The sequence below is a fragment of the Rana temporaria genome, chromosome 8 (assembly GCF_905171775.1).
Source record: "Rana temporaria chromosome 8, aRanTem1.1, whole genome shotgun sequence".
NCBI classification, from domain to species: domain Eukaryota; kingdom Metazoa; phylum Chordata; class Amphibia; order Anura; family Ranidae; genus Rana; species Rana temporaria.
The window spans coordinates 38,345,441-38,363,026 of record NC_053496.1 but is presented as its reverse complement, the minus strand read 5'-3'; the positions used below and the strand labels follow the sequence as shown (position 1 = coordinate 38,363,026).

The 17,586-nt window shown below is 45.0% G+C and overlaps 1 protein-coding gene across 2 annotated transcripts in view; it reads left to right on the top strand.

Moving 5' to 3' along the window:
* The window catches only part of LOC120946843 (EF-hand calcium-binding domain-containing protein 6-like), a 69,445-nt gene that overhangs the window by 3,556 nt on the left and 48,303 nt on the right, over nt 1–17,586 (top strand). For both annotated transcript variants that reach the window (XM_040361629.1, XM_040361628.1), the window contains exons 2-3: nt 7,291–7,388; nt 16,259–16,359. In XM_040361629.1, the coding sequence (XP_040217563.1) occupies nt 7,291–7,388; nt 16,259–16,359 (199 nt within the window). The remainder of the gene's footprint in view (nt 1–7,290; nt 7,389–16,258; nt 16,360–17,586) is intronic.

The window sequence follows — 17,586 nt, the reverse complement described above, 5'->3', positions numbered from 1 at the left end:
TCACTTCCTGTCCTGACAGGAAGTGAATAGGAAATCTCCATATCAAAATCCTGATGACAGTCAAATGTTTTTTTATTAGATCGGGAGGATCAATTAGCTTTTTATGTGTCCCCATTCTGGAAATTTTCACTCACTTCCTATCCTGGTGACACCAGCACAAGTAATAGAAAAAGCAGATGGCACCAGGATAGGAAGGCACAAACAAAGGGAGAGATTTCTCATCACTTCCTGGCCTGACATAAATTGGAAATCACTTTATCCCCATCATTTTTTATTAGATGGGGAGGAGCTGTTAGCTTTATTTTTATGTCTCTTTGTCCCCATTCTAGACATTTTCACTCACTTCCTGTCTTGGTGACACCAGCACAAGAAATGGGAGCAGTGGTTGTCACAGAGACAGGAAGGCACAGACAGAAAATGAAAACTTTAACAGATGTTCCTGTTTCAATCTGTGTTCCCATTGGGGAGATTTTGGCTTAAGATTTTAAAGCTGAACTCCAGAAAGGTACAAAAGGTTGCAGTCCCTGTACAGCAGAGCTCAGACTGGGGGAGGGAGAAACAGCACAAAGAGCCAATCAGATAATGTGCTGACAAGAAGCACGTAGAAAGGAGGTGAGAGCAGAGTGACAGAAAGATGAACACATCACTTTGCCTGCTGTGCTGCATCTCCATTCCTTGTCGAATCACAGGCTGAGGGTGAGTCAAGGATGACCTGGGCTCAGAGGAAATGGGTTGAATGATGGTCACCAGATAGAGGGCAACTAGTGGTGAAAAAAAGTGCTGTGAATCATTGGCCAGCAGCTGTGTCCAGTCGATTTGTTGTATCTAGGTGCGTCTACATGTCGCTCAAATTACACAGCCTGTAATGCCTAGTGTGGAAATGGCACATTTGGCCACTAGATGGTGCTAAGTATCATGGGAAATGCCTATGATACTTAGCGATGGGTAAATGCTGTATTTCCTTTCTAAATCAATAGATAACATACAACCAGCACAGTATTGAGCTGTCATAAGAAAGGCAGATTTTTCTATTTTATTTTTTTAAACAACAAACATGTTATACTTACCTGCTCTGTGCAGTGGTTTTGCACAGAGCAACCTGATCCTTCTCTTCTGGGGTCCCCCACGGGCACACTTGGCCCCTCCCTCCTGCCGAGTGCCCCGCAGTAAGCAGCTTGCTATGGGGGCACCCGAGCAGGCTCACTCCTGAGCTGCTGCTCTGTGTGTCCATTCACACATGGAACGCGGCACAGCCCCACCCCTGCTCTCTCCTCACTGGCTGTGATTGACCGTAGAGGCAGCCAATGAGAAGGAAGGAACCCTGGAGAGCTGTTGTTCTCCTGCACATCACTGGATCGCGATGGGGCTCAAGTAAGTATTAGGGGGAGGGGGACTGGAGAGGTACAGCACAAAGAAGGTTTTTTACCTTCGTGCATAGAATGCACAAAACCATAAAAAACCTTCAGCCTTTACAACCACTTTATTATTTTTTGCCCTCATTCACACAGAAGGAATGTACACTTTCACCGGGCAATGGATCATTCCAACGTGTATGGTCAGCTTTAGGGATATAAGGGGACCTATCAGCAGTAGTGATGGAGGGATCTACCCGGGTGTGATTAGCCAAGGGTTTCACAAATCTAGTTCAAAATTGGACGAGCCAAAATGTACAGGCGAATCCTATTAAAGTCTATAGGGGGGGGGGGGGGGTTTGATTAGCCAAGGGTTTTGTGAATCTAGTTCAAAATTGGACCAGCCCAAATTTAAAGGGGAATCCTACTAAAGTATATGGAGGGGGGTGATTAGCCAAGGGGTTTGCGAATTTAGTTTAATATTGGATGAGCCCAAATGTACAGGCGAATCCTATTAAAGTCTATAGGGGGGGGTGATTAGCCAAGGGTTCTGCGAATCTAGTTCAAAATTGGACCAGCCCAAATTTACAGGGGAATCCTACTAAAGTATGTGGAGGGGGGTGATTAGCCAAGAGTTCTGCAAATCTAGTTCAATATTGGATGAGCCCAAATGTACAGGCGAATCCTATTAAAGTCTATAGGGGGGGGGGGTGATTAGCCAAGGGTTTTGCGAATCTAGTTCAATATTGGATGAGCCCAAATGTAGAGGTGAATCCTATTAAAGTCTATAGGGGTGGGGGGGGGGGGTGATTAGCCAAGGGTTCTGCGAATCTAGTTCAAAATTGGACCAGCCCAAATTTACAGGGGAATCCTACTAAAGTATATGGAGGGGGTGATTAGCCAAGAGTTCTGCGAATCTAGTTCAATATTGGATGAGCCAAAATGTAGAGGCGAATCCTATTAAAGTCTATAGGGGGGCGTGATTAGCCAAGGGTTTTGCGAATCTAGTTCAATATTGGATGAGCCCAAATGTACAGGCAAATCCTATTAAAGTCTATAGGGGGGGAGGGGTGATTAGCCAAGGGTTTTGCGAATCTAGTTCAATATTGGATGAGCCCAAATGTACAGGCAAATCCTATTAAAGTCTATAGGGGGGGTGATTAGCTAAGGGTTTTGTGAATCTAGTTCAATATTGGATGAGCCCAAATGTACAGGCGAATCCTATTAAAGTCTATAGGGGGGGGGTGATTAGCCAAGGGTTATGCGAATCTAGTTCAAAATTGGACCAGCCCAAATTTACAGGGGAATCCTACTAAAGTATATGGAGGGGGTGATTAGCCAAGAGTTCTGCAAATCTAGTTCAATATTGGATGAGCCCAAATGTACAGGCGAATACTTTAAAATTCTATGGGGGGGTGATTAGCCAAGGGTTTTGTGAATCTAGTTCAATATTGGATGAGCCAAAATGTACAGGCAAATACTATTAAAGTCTATAGGGGGGGGGTGATTAGCCAAGGGTTCTGTGAATCTAGTTCAATATTGGATGAGCCCAAATGTACAGGCGAATACTTTAAAATTCTATGGGGGGGTGATTAGCCAAGGGTTTTGTGAATCTAGTTCAATATTGGATGAGCCAAAATGTACAGGCAAATACTATTAAAGTCTATAGGGGGGGTGATTAGCCAAGGGTTCTGTGAATCTAGTTCAATATTGGATGAGCCCAAATGTACAGGCAAATACTATTAAAGTTTATAAGGGCGGTCAGTATTGTTGTTCAATTCTGAAAAGGGAGCTGGGCACTGCTGTGGCCGACATGTACCAATGCAAAAACTGCCATTTAGTGTGGGGGGGGGGTGTCTTTTCATGCAGCTTCCAGGGCAACATTGAAAAATAATTATTCCTTCAAATAACATGCTTCAGGGATGCCTTAAAGTGTCACTAAACCCACATGATAAAAAAACGCAGAATAAATGCTGTATTACATGCTGTTCATACTCACTATAAGATTTGTTTTCTGTTTTCTGCAAAAAAACTGGTTGGTCCTGTAGCTCTCTATCTCCCCCTTCTGTTCTTGTCTTCAATTCAGCTAGAGATTTTGCAGCTGTAGTGGCAACTCTGCACATGCTCAGTTTTCAGTGAGTTTCTATGCTGAGCATTTCCTCCCTATCTAGCATGGCTTTCTCCGTAATGGAGAAATTAGTGTAGGCATGCAGGGACACAAAGGGCGTTCTTCACAGGTGAAAAAGGACTGGAAAACGAATGCAGCCACCTCATCTAAAGACTGGTGGGCTGCAATATAAAAGTGTTTGTTCTTGGGTTTAGATGTATACTTTGACCCTAAAGCCCCCATACACACGGCAGGACATTTTTGTGACAACAAACTTCTCAAATGAGCACGTTTTCAAAAAAATCCTACCGTGTGTATGCTCCATCGGACAAACTTTTTCGGTTTTAATCGGACAAAAGTTCGCTCTGCAAACAGACAAACTTTTCGGCAACAAAAGTCCTACGGTGCAAAGTCCTATCGTGTGTACAGAAATCCATCGGAAGTACAAATACGCATGCCCAGAACCAATGTTAAAATCAACCAACAATAGCAGAAGTTGGCCAAAGGGTGGCGGTAAAGAGCAGAAAAACCATGTGATGTTGGGAACGTTTTGGGAAAGTTTGCAGAAAAGTCCTGCCGTGTGTTTGCTATGGGTGTGCCCGGCCAACTCCCTTCGGACAAAAATCCACGGAAAATGTTGTTTGAAGTCCGACCATGTGTATGAGGCTTTACGCTGCCACCAACATATGGAATATTTTGACAGTCGGGGGAGTCTTCCATCTGACAAGGCAACTGTCGGTTGCCAGGTGGAAGCAGTCAAAAGCTGCCCAATTGCTCCATGCACCCTTGGTACACTTCTATACCCCCTCCCAATGTGGGCCCTCCTGAACCATACCAGGCCCCCCACCTCAAAGCACCTTGTTCCCATGTTGATGAGAACATGGGCCTCTTCTCCACAACCCTGGCCTGTGCTTGTGAAAGTATGCAGGCAATGGGCTTATCGGAATCTGGAAGAACCCTTTAAGAAAGTCGCATGGAAGTGGGACCTGAAGTCGAATTAGAAGTCATATGACTTACATGTGGGATCAGTGTCAACATATCCTAATTATAAGAAAAACCAACGTCTCTATGCACATCTCTGAATGGAGTTGTCCTTTAAATCAGGAGACTTAGACAATAAAGAATACATATAAGGAAGGGGATCTCTCCGGCCCCCCCGCTGGGATTTGCTTTATCTAGATCAGCAGCCATGTTGGAGGAATGAACGGATATCGGTTTCGGGATCCGGCACTGGATTTCACATCTTATCGTTCTTTCCGTCATCACCTTCCTCAGAGCCGTCTGTGGATTGTCATTGAAATGGAAATGATTTGGAGAATTCAGACATTCGTTGTCCACCTGATCGAATACGGACTATCTAAAGAATGAATCTGATAGGGCGGCCGTCTCATGTGACCCATCCGGTCTCCAAAAGAGAGGAATTCTTTTATTATAGCGGAGTAATTCAACGCCGACTATTCAGTCCCATAAACTTTGTGCTAAAATATCTGGGTCACTACTTTAGTCTTACAGCTGAACTCCAAGCAAACAGCTGAATGCACAGATAATATAAATATATGGGAGATGATTCACCTGTATTTCTGTCCATCCAGTCCTGAGATTTACACAGCTCTGCCATATAGCACAGTACTGTGCAGGAGACCTGATTTGTCTTTGCTGCAGTGACAGCCTGGTCCCCTCGCTGCCCACCGCTTTTAACCTCTTGCCATCAATGTAACGCATATATGTGGTGGCAAAGACGGCGAGCTTTATTGTTCACATGACGCACATATGTGTCAATGGATGGCAGAGGTTTCTGTGCTGACAATGTGCTCACTGTGTGCTCCCAGCACAGTGACAGCCTCCTGACTGGCTCCAGATCATATGATCACTCTGACGGCAAACACAGACAGTGTGCACGCACCCACACAGCTGTCAATTGACCAACAGATGAGTCCCAATAGAAATTATTGCACTGCAAGTGGATGCATAAAATCCCCCTGTGTAGGCAAACACGGCCCTTTGCATGGATTTTATTTGCGTAACCACTTGCCGACCATGCTATAGCCAAATGACGACTACAGTGCGGCCGGCTAGTTCTAGGGTTGCCACCTGTCCAGGATTCACCCGGACAGTTCGGGTTTTGAATCATGTGTCCGGGTTTCAGTCCACCTGAAACCCGGACACATTATTTAGACTAGGCTGTGGCTCCCCAAGTAACCGAGATAGTCACACACCAAATCTGTTGCCGCTGTGGGCGGGAGCAGGTTTGGCATCACTGAAGGGTGGGGTGATGTCAGCAAGGGCAATTTGGCTACACCCTCTGGCGCGCTCTGTGAGATACATTACTACTCTCATTGGGGCACCCAAATGTGTCCCGGGTCTTTACTGCAAAAAAACAAACAAATTTTATTTGCCCTGTGCCGCAAAAGTGTTTCGGGTTTGGCTTGAAGAAAAGGTGGCAACCCTAGGCCCGTCATGTGATGGCCTTCCGTGATCACGGGCGGCACGCTCTGTGATCAGTGTACGTAACATTGATTCATTCCAATGGGCAGGGGCGGTGTAGGAACGCCGTATACAGCACTCCTACACCACCCCAAAGATGCAGGACTTTTTTTTCCTGTCCCACAAGCGTCCCACACCAGTGTGAAAGCACTCAGGCTTTCACACTGGGGGGGGGGGGCATGAAAGGCAGTTTTCAGTTGCTTTACAGGTGTTATTTTTAGCGCTAAAATGCCTGAAAACTGCCTCAGTGTGAAAGGGGTCTAACTGACACTTTGTGGGGACCAGTGACACTAATACAGTGATCAGTGCTAAAAATATGCACTGTCACTGTACTAATGAAACTGTCTGGGAAGGGGTTAACATCTGGGGCAATCAAAGGGTTAACTGTTGTGACTAGCTAATGTTTCAGTGTAGTGGGGGAGGAGTTTTTACTAGGAAAAGGCATGTTTATGCTTTGCAGGAACACATTATCCATGCCTACCCTACTGACAGAACGGTGATCTGCCTTGTTCTGGCTCTCCGTCTAAAGATCAGTGAGTGCCGGAGAACATTAAGTCCCCTGTACCCACAGATCAGGTCCTGTTGATCGCCGGCGACGTGGATGCACGCCTCAGACCCAGAAGTGCAGGATCCCGTACTCATACATCCCAACTTTCTGAGATGGGAATGAGGGACACTTATCAGCAAAAGTATGCAGGCATAGGACACACCCCTTGCCACGCCCCCTTAAAGGAGAATTGTACAAAAAAAAACAAGATTGGTTAAACCCACAAATGCTTTTTTTTCCACTACTATTCCTTTATATTGGATTTTGGAATTTACAAATGCAGCAATTTAGAAATCAGATGAAATGTTTAGGTCTGGAAAACACTTTTTCATATATAAAAATTGCATTTTATATACAACCATATAGATCAGACCAAAATGAGTGACAAATGAGGAGGAAAGAGGGACAGAGGGACATTTCTCCAAATCAGGGACAGTCCCTCGAAATCAGGGACAGTTGGGAGCTATGCGTATTAGGTACATGATCCTGCGCATGCAGAGCCTCCTTGTCGGCGTATATGTAAGATAAACAGTCAGCAAGAGGCTAATCAGTACAGTTGTTTGAATATACAGTAACAATACAACACATTACATCACATTTTTATTCTGTTGTACGAGAATCTTTGTAACCTTAGTAAGCTCTTCATTTTCGATAGACTAGCAAGCAAAAAAAAAAGGGACGATCATTCGTATGAAAATTTTATTATGTGTACCAGGCATAAGGGCAGCACAACTGACCCCGGGCACATCTGCTCATCCCTACTCCCCATGTTAGCCGATAACAATGTCTTTTCTCCTCAGACAGGAAACTCTCAGAGAGGCACCCAAGTGAGAAGAAGGAGGAGAAGGAGGAGATCGGAGCTCATAGCAAGTCTCATCTGGACAGCCAAACTGAAGAGGTAACTAACGACTCAACTAAAACACCCAACAACCACCAAGTCCTCCTAGTTCCTGATCATGAGATTCAAAAAAGACATAAAAGCAGCACCTAGATTTAAAAGGTCCAGTTACTTTTTATCTGGAGTAGCCAACGCGTTTCGTACTGGACCTTAAAGTGAATGTAAACCCTCTGATATACCCAATGAAGTGCACAGCCTCAGATGATACACAGAGGAGACATGAATCCTTCTACATAAGTTTTGCTTGTGTATGTACCCCTTTAAAAGAGCACAGGTGTGATAAAATCCTTCTGTATTTGGTAGGAGTACAGAGGAGGGGGTGGAGAGCTGCAGTTACAGCTATTGTACAGTGTGTGAGAGCTGATTGAAGGAAAGGGACAACCAGTGCTGGGACAAAGCAATCTAGAGCCCAGGGCAAACAAGCCAAACTACCCCCCCCCCCCATGATTTATGAGCATTGGGGTAGATTCAGGTAGAATTAAGCGGGCGTAGCGTATCTCAGATACACTACGCCGCCGTAAATTTGAGCAGCAAGTCCTGTATTCACAAAGAACTTGCGCTGAAACTTACAGCGGCGCAGTGTAACTGGGCCGGCGTACGCCTAATTTAAAATAGGCTGGTTGGGGGAGTGTTCTATGTAAAATGCTAGTGACCCCACGTATTTGACGTTTTTAATGAACGGCGCATGCGCCGTCCGTGGACCTATCCCTGTGCGCATGCTCCAAATGACGTCGGCAAATCGTCATGCTTTCGATGTGAACGTAAATTACGGCCAGCCCCATTCACGGACGAGTTCCGCAAACGGCGTAAAAATTTCAAATTTCGACGTGGGAACGACGGCCATACTTAACATTGGCTGCGCCATGTATTTGGTGGTTTATCTTTATGCCTGAAAACCCCTTACGTAAACGGCGTATCTTTACTGCAACGGCCGGGCGTACTTTCGTGAATCGGCGTATCTAGCTGATTTACATATTCTAGGCGTAAATCAGCATACATGCCCCTAGCGGCCAGCGTAAATTTGCAGTTAAGATACGACGGCGTAGGAGACTTACGCCGGTCGTATCTTAGCAACATTTAAGCGTATCTCAGTTTGAGCATACGCTTAAAGTTGCGACGGCGGGGATTCGGACTTACGATGGCGTATCTACTGATACGCCCGTCGTAAGTCTATGTGAATCTACCCCATTGTGTATAACCAAAAACACTGAGCGCTAATCTGCATGCTTACCCCTAAGCATAAATGTCCTCTCCACCCAGTACAAATTCACCTCCCTGCTGAAATCCCTTTTTAGCACAAGTCTCACAAATCCTCTACCCCTAAAATATCTCCTCCTAGCACACATCTTATCCCCCCCCTGTTCAGATTTCCCCTTTCCTAGCACACATTCCCCCCAAATCCCCCCTCCTAAAACAACACAAATATTTTCCCCCCTCCCAACACAAATCCCCCTAAATCGCCACTCCTAGCCCCCCCCCCCCCCACCACCACAATTTTTCCCTCATAGAACAAGACTTACCCCCTGCCACCTTCTCCAAATCCCCACTCATAGGACAAATATTCTGCCCCCCCCCCATCCCTTCTCCCTACACAAATCCCCTCAAATCACTACTTTTAGCACCCCCACTTCTCATTAAACAAAATTCTCCTCCTAGTACAATACTTACCCCCTGTTGCCCCCTGAATTCCCCCGCCCAACACAAAACCCCTCCCCCAATCTCCTTGTGGCACCCCCCACCTCACATGTTACCACAGTGCCCAGGGCAGACATCCCTCCTGCCCATCCCTTGTCCCGGCCCTGGGGACGCCCCCCCCCTTCCACATAGGCAGAGGAATGAAGGAGCATGCAGAGCTGTACTCTGAATAGACAAGCTCCCTGCCTATCTCCCTCCCCATCACAAATGTTATCTCATGGGAAAACTTCTCAGAAGTGACTCAAGCTGATAACAGAATGAAGCACCAGAGAGAAACAAAACTTAGAGCTTTGGAGGGTGACAAGTAAACACTACAGATACAGTATACTGTATAAAACAATCGAAAATAAACTGCACCTATCAGTGTCGTCTAACAGTGCCCATCAGTGCTGCATATCAGTGCCGCCGATTAGTGCTGCATATCAGTGCCCATCAGTGCTGCATATCTGTGCTGCCTATCGGTGCCCATAAGTGCTGCATATCAGTGTCGCCTATCAGTGTCCATCAATTCTACATATTAGTGCCTTTACATCAGTGCCCATCAGTGTCACTTTATCAGTGCCAACTCATTAGTGCCCATCAGTGCCTATCAATGAAGGAGAAAACAAAATTTTATAACAGAAACAAAGAAAAATGTTGTATTTTTTTGTATGTTTAGCAAAAAATAAAAACCACAGAGGTGACCAAATACTACCAAAAGAAAGCACTATTTGTGGGAAGAAAATTATCAACATTTAGTTTTGGTGTACAGTGTCACATGACCGCGCAATTGTCATTCAAAATGCAAAAGCGCTGAAAATTGTCCTGGGCAAGAAGGGGGGAAAGTGCCCGGTATTGAAATGGTTAAAGTAGTGCATGCACTACTATTGGTACGTTCCAGTGTGATTCAAAATGAATGGGCTGACATTGCACTGCATGCGATTCGCACAGGAACGCACAGCTCATTCTTGTGCGATTTCTGGTGTGAATCGGCCCGTACTATGCTTGAATTTTCAGCCACCCCCCCCCCCCCCAAAGCTCCAGTATAGAAAGTATTGTAATACACCCGGGTGCAGGAAACCAAACGGTTCTCGGTCTCCTATAATGCCCGGTTCACATATGGGCGATTCGGGAATCACGGGCGGAATTGCTGCCATTCTGCCCATGATTTCATATCATGGCAAAATGCGTGAAGCGCGTTTGGTTGCCGTTCATCTTGGTAGGTTGTCCAGCAACAAAATGTGTGAGAACTGCAAAATCGTTCCTGGCCAGAAGTTGGTTCCTGAGCTTCTTTGGAGCGACAAACAACGCAAACACGTGAATGGGTCGCCCTATGCACGAAATGCGTTTCCGAGCGGGAATTGCGTGCCCGCTATGCGTAGTGTGAATGAGGCCTCACAGGAAAAGGGGATTGTTCTGCGGCTGTTAACGAAACAGCCGCAGAACATTGAGTAAATCAAAGGAGGCATCGAGTAAATCAAAAATCTGCAATTAAAAACGGATAAGACTCTGACACAAAGAAAACAATTAGGAGCATTTATGGCCAAACCTGCTGCAGTGCTGGCCCAGCAGATCAATAGTGAAGCAGAATGAGCGAGTGTACCAATCAGTTCTAGAAAGAACTGAGCTCTGTTTATTCTTGCAGCATCACACCAATAAATAATTCAAATGTTAACCCAATCTCTGGATTATAATATCAAAATGTTAGGGGTGTTGTACAAAAAAAAATGTTAGGAGTTTTTCACCTTGTGAAACTAAATTTACGTTCGTTCTGTGTGAATGAGGGCAAAAAATAAAAAGATTATTATTAGGCTATTTTCTGTGCTGGGCAATCGTTTTCCATTGATTTTAAACAGTAATAGCATTTGACCACTAGATGGTGCTAAGTATCACAGGTAATTTCTATGACCTTTAGCGCCATCTAAAGGGCAAATGTATTTTTCATTTTAGATCAACTTTTGACCATTTATAGGAATTGGGTAACTAGTCCACTAGATGGAGCTGATGACCATAGGAAATATACTTACTATGGCCCAGATTCTCAAAGGAGATACGACGGCGTATCTCCAGAGACGCCGTCGTATATCTCTGAGTCTGAGCCGTCGTATCTATGCGCCTGATTCTTAGAATCAGTTACGCATAGATTTGTATTAGATCCGACCGGCATAAGTCTCTTACGCCGTCGGATCTTAACTGCATATTTACGCTGGCCGCTAGGGGCGTGTACGCTGATTTATGCCTATAAATATGTAAATCAGCTAGATACGCGAATTCACGAACGTACGCCCGGCCGACACAGTACAGATACGCCGTTTACGTTAGGCTTTTCCCTGCGTAAAGTTACCCCTGCTATATGAGGCGTACATGCGGCGTACCAATGTTAAGTTTGGACGTCGAAAATTTTACATAGTTTGCGTAAGTCGTCCGTGAATGGGGCTGGACGTAATTTACGTTCACGTCGAAACCAATACGTCCTTGCGGCGTACTTTGGAGCAATGCACACTGGGATATGTCCACGGACGACGCATGTGCCGTTCGTAAAAAGCGTCATTTATGTGGGGTCACATAACATTTACATAACACACGCCCACATCTTCCACATTTGAATTAGGCGGGTTTACGCCGGCCTATTTACGCTACGCCGCGGCAACTTACGGAGCAAGTGCTTTGAGAATACAGCACTTGCCCGTCTAAGTTGCGGAGGCGTAACGTAAAGCGGATACGTTACGCCCGCTCAAAGATACGCCGATGTACGTGAATCCGGGCCTATTTGTCCTGGGTAGATGGAGCTCATGTCTTTCAATCATGGAGGTTCAGAATCACATGTGGGTACTCTTGTTAGAGTAGCCACCACCCATCAAGGCATTTTGATATTTGCATAACTCCTCCTAAGAGCCAGCCCACTGCTTGCATCAGGACTGAGGCTGGATTCACACCTGAGTTGAATTCACACTTTTTTTTGCACGGTTTTATGTGTTATTTTGGTACGTTTTTATGCAGCATTTTTCACCTTTGTTTTTTTTTTTTTATGAGCCAATAGAGGAAAACTATCATCTGTTGCATCATTTATTGCTTGGTTTATCAGCTTTTTTAGCTTTTTCATCAGCTTTTACTTCTTTAATTACTATTCATTCATCTTTTTTTTGGGGGGGGGGGGGGTAAGGGGTTAGAGTTAAGGTTAGGGCTAGGATTAGGGGTTAGGGTAATTTTTTATTTTTTTTTGTTAGGGTGTTACTACTACTACTACTACTACTACTACTAATGCATGAATACATAAATGTAAAATAAACACACAAATAAATAAAAATAATCATTAATAAAATAAATGATTACAATGTGTAGTATGTAGCAATAATAAATAAATAACCCCTAATACTAAAAAAATACATAAGAATAATATTAATAAAAAAATTGTAATAAAAAATAACTACACACCCTAACACCAAATACAATGCAGGATGCACTTGCCCAAAAATATTTATATTTTTATATATAATTGTATTATATTTGACTTTTTAATTAATATAATAAATTGTAATGAATATGAATTTATTGTCGGGCATTATTGGCAACTTTAGCGCCAAAAGAATGTATCCCTTTAAATTCTTTGCAGGTCTTCACACTGGTCTGTTGCCCTTAAGGCCCCTTTCACATTGGAGCGGGAGCCGCAGTGGCGGTATAGCGCCGCTAAAAATAGCGGCGCTATACCGCCGGGATTGCCGTGGGAATCGCCCGCTAGCGGTGCAGTATTAACCCCCGCTAGCGGCCGATAAAGGGTTAATACCGCCCGCAATGCGCCTCTGCAGAGGCGCATTGCAGGCGGTATTACCGCGGTTTCCCATTGTTTTAAATGGGAAGAAGCGGTGAATGAGCGGTGTACATGCCGCTCCTCTCACCGCTCCAAAGATGCTGCTGACAGGAGATTTTTTTTCTCTCCCGCCAGCGCTTCGCCTCAGTGTGAAAAAGCCCTTGGGCTTTCACATTGAGTATGCAGTGAAGGAGTTTTTCAGGCGGTATAGCAGCGCTATTTTTAGCGCTGTACCGCCTGAAAAACTCCTCAGTGTGAAAGGGGTCTAAATTGTGGTGTAAAAAATCCAGCTTGGTGCATTTTTAGTCAGTTAACCAGTTCCCGACCCCCGCATGTACATATACGTCCACAATATGGCACGTACAGGCACATGGGCGTACACGTACGTCCTCGCCTATTAGCGGGTGGGGGGTCCGATCGGGACCCCCCCCGCTACATGCGGAGGTCGGGTCCGCTCGGGGAGCGATCCGGGACCACGGCGCGGCTATTTGTTTATAGCTGCTCCGTCGCGATCGCTCCCCGGAGCTGAAGAACGGGGAGAGCCGTGTGTAAACACGGCTTCCCCGTCCTTCACTATGGCGGCGCATCGATCGCGTCATTCCCTTTATAGGGAAGACACGATCGATGACGTCATTCCTACAGCCACACCCCCAAACAGTTGTAAACACATACTAGGTGCACCCTAACTCCTACAGCGCCACCTGTGGTTAACTCCCAAACTGCAACTGTCATTTTCACAATAAAGAATGCAATTTAAATGCATTTTTTGCTGTGAAAATGACAATGGTCCCAAAAATGTGTCAAAATTGTCCGAAGTGTCCGCCATAATGTCGCAGTCACGAAAAAAATTGCTGATCGCCGCCATTAGTAGTAAAAAAAAAAATATTTTGTAAACACTATAAATTTTGCGCAAACCAATCGATAAACGCTTATTGCGATTTTTTTTACTAAAAATAGGTAGAAGAATACGTATCGGCCTAAACTGAGGAAAAAAAATGTTTTTATATATGTTTTTGGGGGATATTTATTACAGCAAAAGGTAAAAAATATTGCATTTTTTTCAAAATTGTCGCTCTATTTTTGTTTATAGCGCAAAAACTAAAAACCGCAGATGTGATCAAATACCACCAAAAGAAAGCTCTATTTGTGGGGAAAAAAGGACGCCAATTTTGTTTGGGAGCCACGTCGCACGACCGCGCAATTGTCTGTTAAAGCGACGCAGTCCCGAACTGTAAAAACACCTTGGGTCTTTAGGCTGCATATTGGTCCGGGGCTTAAGTGGTTAAAAAAAAACGCACCTCCCTGTTCAATTGCATTGAAAACGCAGCAATACGCATCATTAACGCACCCGTGTTACCTTTTTGAAGCAGTTTTTAAATCACATGACCTATGAAAAACACACCATAAGCACAGTAATCATGGAAAAATCAGTCCCAAAATCGCATTAAAATTGCTGCAAATTTAAAATCATCATGAATCCGCAGTAAAATCGCAGTGAATTTGCGCTAAACTCTCAGCAAAAACGCAGTGCGTTTTCAGTGCCATTATCGGCACCTTTTCGGCACTCATTCTGCTGATTACACCATTTCCGTCCGAAATGTTTCGGAGGCTGAAATTTTAAAGGTTAGGGGTTAATTATTATTTGTTTATGTATTGTTACATATTATTATTCTTTCTTTTTTTTTATAAAGATTTTAAATTATTTGTATATTTATTTATATATTATCCCTTTATTTATTTATTTATTTATTTTTTAAATTTGACCAGAAAATAGTGCAATAACACATGACTAAAGCACACGAATGTGAACAAAAACGCGCAAACGGCGCGTAATCCTCGACTTGTTCATTCACTGACTTAGTTGGGGTAGGCGGTACACTTTGGTGGGGGTGGGTCAGCCACGCGCTGTGACCTTTGACCTCTGGGAACCAGCCTTCTGACCTTTGACCTCTGGGGGAGGTCCCTGTTCCAATTCCAGAGTCCTAGCCTTATTCTTCAATGGGAAACCCTAACCCTAACTCCTACCCCCTTCCCCTAACCCTAGCCTTATTCTTCAATGGGAAACCCTAACTCCTACTCCCAACCCCTAACCCTAGCCTTATTCTTCAATGGCAACCCCTAACCCTAACTCCTACCCCTAACCCTAGCCTTTGTCTTCGATGGGAAACCCTACCCCTAACCCCTACCCCCTAACCCTAGCCTTATTCTTCAATGGGAAACCCTAACCCTAATTCCTACCCCCAACCCCTAACCCTAGCCTTATTCTTCAATGGGAAACCCTAACTACTACCCCCTACCCCTAACCCCTAACCCTAGCCTTATTCTTCAATGGGAAACCCTAACTCCTACCCCCAACCCCTAACCCTAGCCTTATTCTTCAATGGCAAACCCTAACTCCTACTCCTTACCCTAACCCTAGCCTTAGTCTTCAATGGGAAACCCTACCCCTAACCCCTACCCCCTAACCCTAACCCTAGCCTTATTCTTCAATGGGAAACCCTAACTCCTACTCCCAACCCCTAACCCTAGCCTTATTCTTTAATGGGAAACCCTAACCCTAACCCTAACTCCTACCCTCTAACCCTAACCCTAGCCTTATTCTTCAATGGGAAACCCTAACGCCTACCCCCTACCCCTAACCCTAGCCTTATTCTTCAATGGCAAACCCTAACTCCTACTCCCAACCCCTAACCCTAGCCTTATTCTTCAATGGCAAACCCTAACTCCTACTCCCAACCCCTAACCCTAGCCTTATTCTTCAATGGCAAACCCTAACTCCTACCCCTTACCCTAACCCTAACCTTAGTCCTCAATGGGAAACCCTACCCCTAACCCCTACCCCCTAACACTAACCCTAGACTTATTCTTCAATGGGAAACCCTACCCCTAACCCCTAACCCTAACCCCCTAACCCTAGCCTTATTCTTCAATGGGAAACCCTAACCCCTACCCTCAACTTTATTTCGCTTCAGGCATTTGGCTTCAGGCAACTTTGAGCAGAGATGTGAACCGTCCTCATAGGGAATAATAGATTTTTTTCTCCTCCAGCGTTTTGAGGCTTCAAGCTACAAAACGCTGAGGTGTGAATGGCACCTGAGGGCTCCTAAGAGAACTACTGAGAAAGGGAGCTGTAATGTTTTCAGAATTGATGTACAGCATCCTGCTGGCTCCTCCCACCAGCCATGATCTGCCTGCATTGCACAGAGAAGCACGGGGACCCAGCGATGGGTCTACAAAAAGGTATGAAATGAAAATGGGAAGATTTTATTTGAACATTTTATTACCATCTTGATTAGGGGTGGGGGAGGGAAGAACCAGAGTAGCAGATTAGAGCTTATAAAGGTATGAATAGAACGTTGTTACATTGTTTCCTTGGATCTGCTTCCAGATTGAGTTCCAGCTGCTGGAGAAGATAAACTCGGGAGGGTTTTATGAGCTGAAAAGACTGTTCTTGTCCCATGACCCAGAAGGCCGAGGGAGAGTCACCAGGTATTTATAAACCTGCTAACGCATAGACTTTTATATTAGGCTCACCATCTGGCAAAACCTGACAACGCAGCACGTTCCCAATCCTGATCTGTAACCTATTGTGTCTGTGAGGACGGCGTGATACAAAGGAGGAAATCCAGCAATAAGTGGGCAGAAGAGCTAACGATTTACAGCGATTTCCGACCTTCTACAACCTCAAAGGCTTGTTTGTGACACCAACATGTCTATGCAAAAATGCAACTGGATTCAGACATATTTTTCATGTTAACCGCTTCAATACCAGGCACTTCCACCCCTTTCCTGCCCAGACCCATTTTTAGCTTTCATCGCTGTCGCACTTTGAATGACAATTACGCGGTCGTACAATGCGGTACCCAAGCTAAATTTTTATCATTATTTTCCGCAAAAATGTTATAAAATTTTGTAAATAAGTAATCTTTATCCTTCACTGATGTGCGTTGATGAGGCTACACTGGCAGGCACTGAAAGGCGCTACTGATAGGCAGCACTGAAAAGCATTGGCACTAATGGGCAGCCTTTATGGGCACTGATAGGCAGCATTGATAAGCATCAGCACTGATGGACAGCCTTTATGGGCACTGATAGTCGACACTAATGAGCATTGGCACTGATGGGCAGCCTTTATGGGCACTGATAGGCGGCACTGATAGGCGACACTAATTAGCATTGGCACTGATGGGCAGCCTTTATGGGCACTGATAGGTGGCACTGATAGGTAATACTAATAGGCATCGGTACTGATGGGCAGTCTTTATGGGCACTGATAGGCGTCACTGATAGGTGACACTAATAAGCATCGGTACTGATGGGCAGCCTTTATGGGCATTGATAAGTGGCACTGATGGGCGACACTAATAAGCATCGGCACTGATGAGCACTGAAAGGCGCCACTGATAGGCAGCACTGATAAGCATTGGCACTGATGGGCAGCCTTTATGGGCGCTGATAGGCAGCACTGATAAGCATTGGCACTAATGGGCAGCCTTTATGGGCACTGACAGGCAGCACTGATAAGCATCGGCACTGATGGGCAGCCTTTATGGGCACTGATAGGCGACACTAACGAGATTCGCCACTGATGGGCAGCCTTTATGGACACTGATAGGCGGCACTGATAGGCGACACTAATGAGCATTGGCACTGATGGGCAGCCTTTATGGACACTGATAGGCGGCACTGATAGGCGACACTAATGAGCATCGGCAC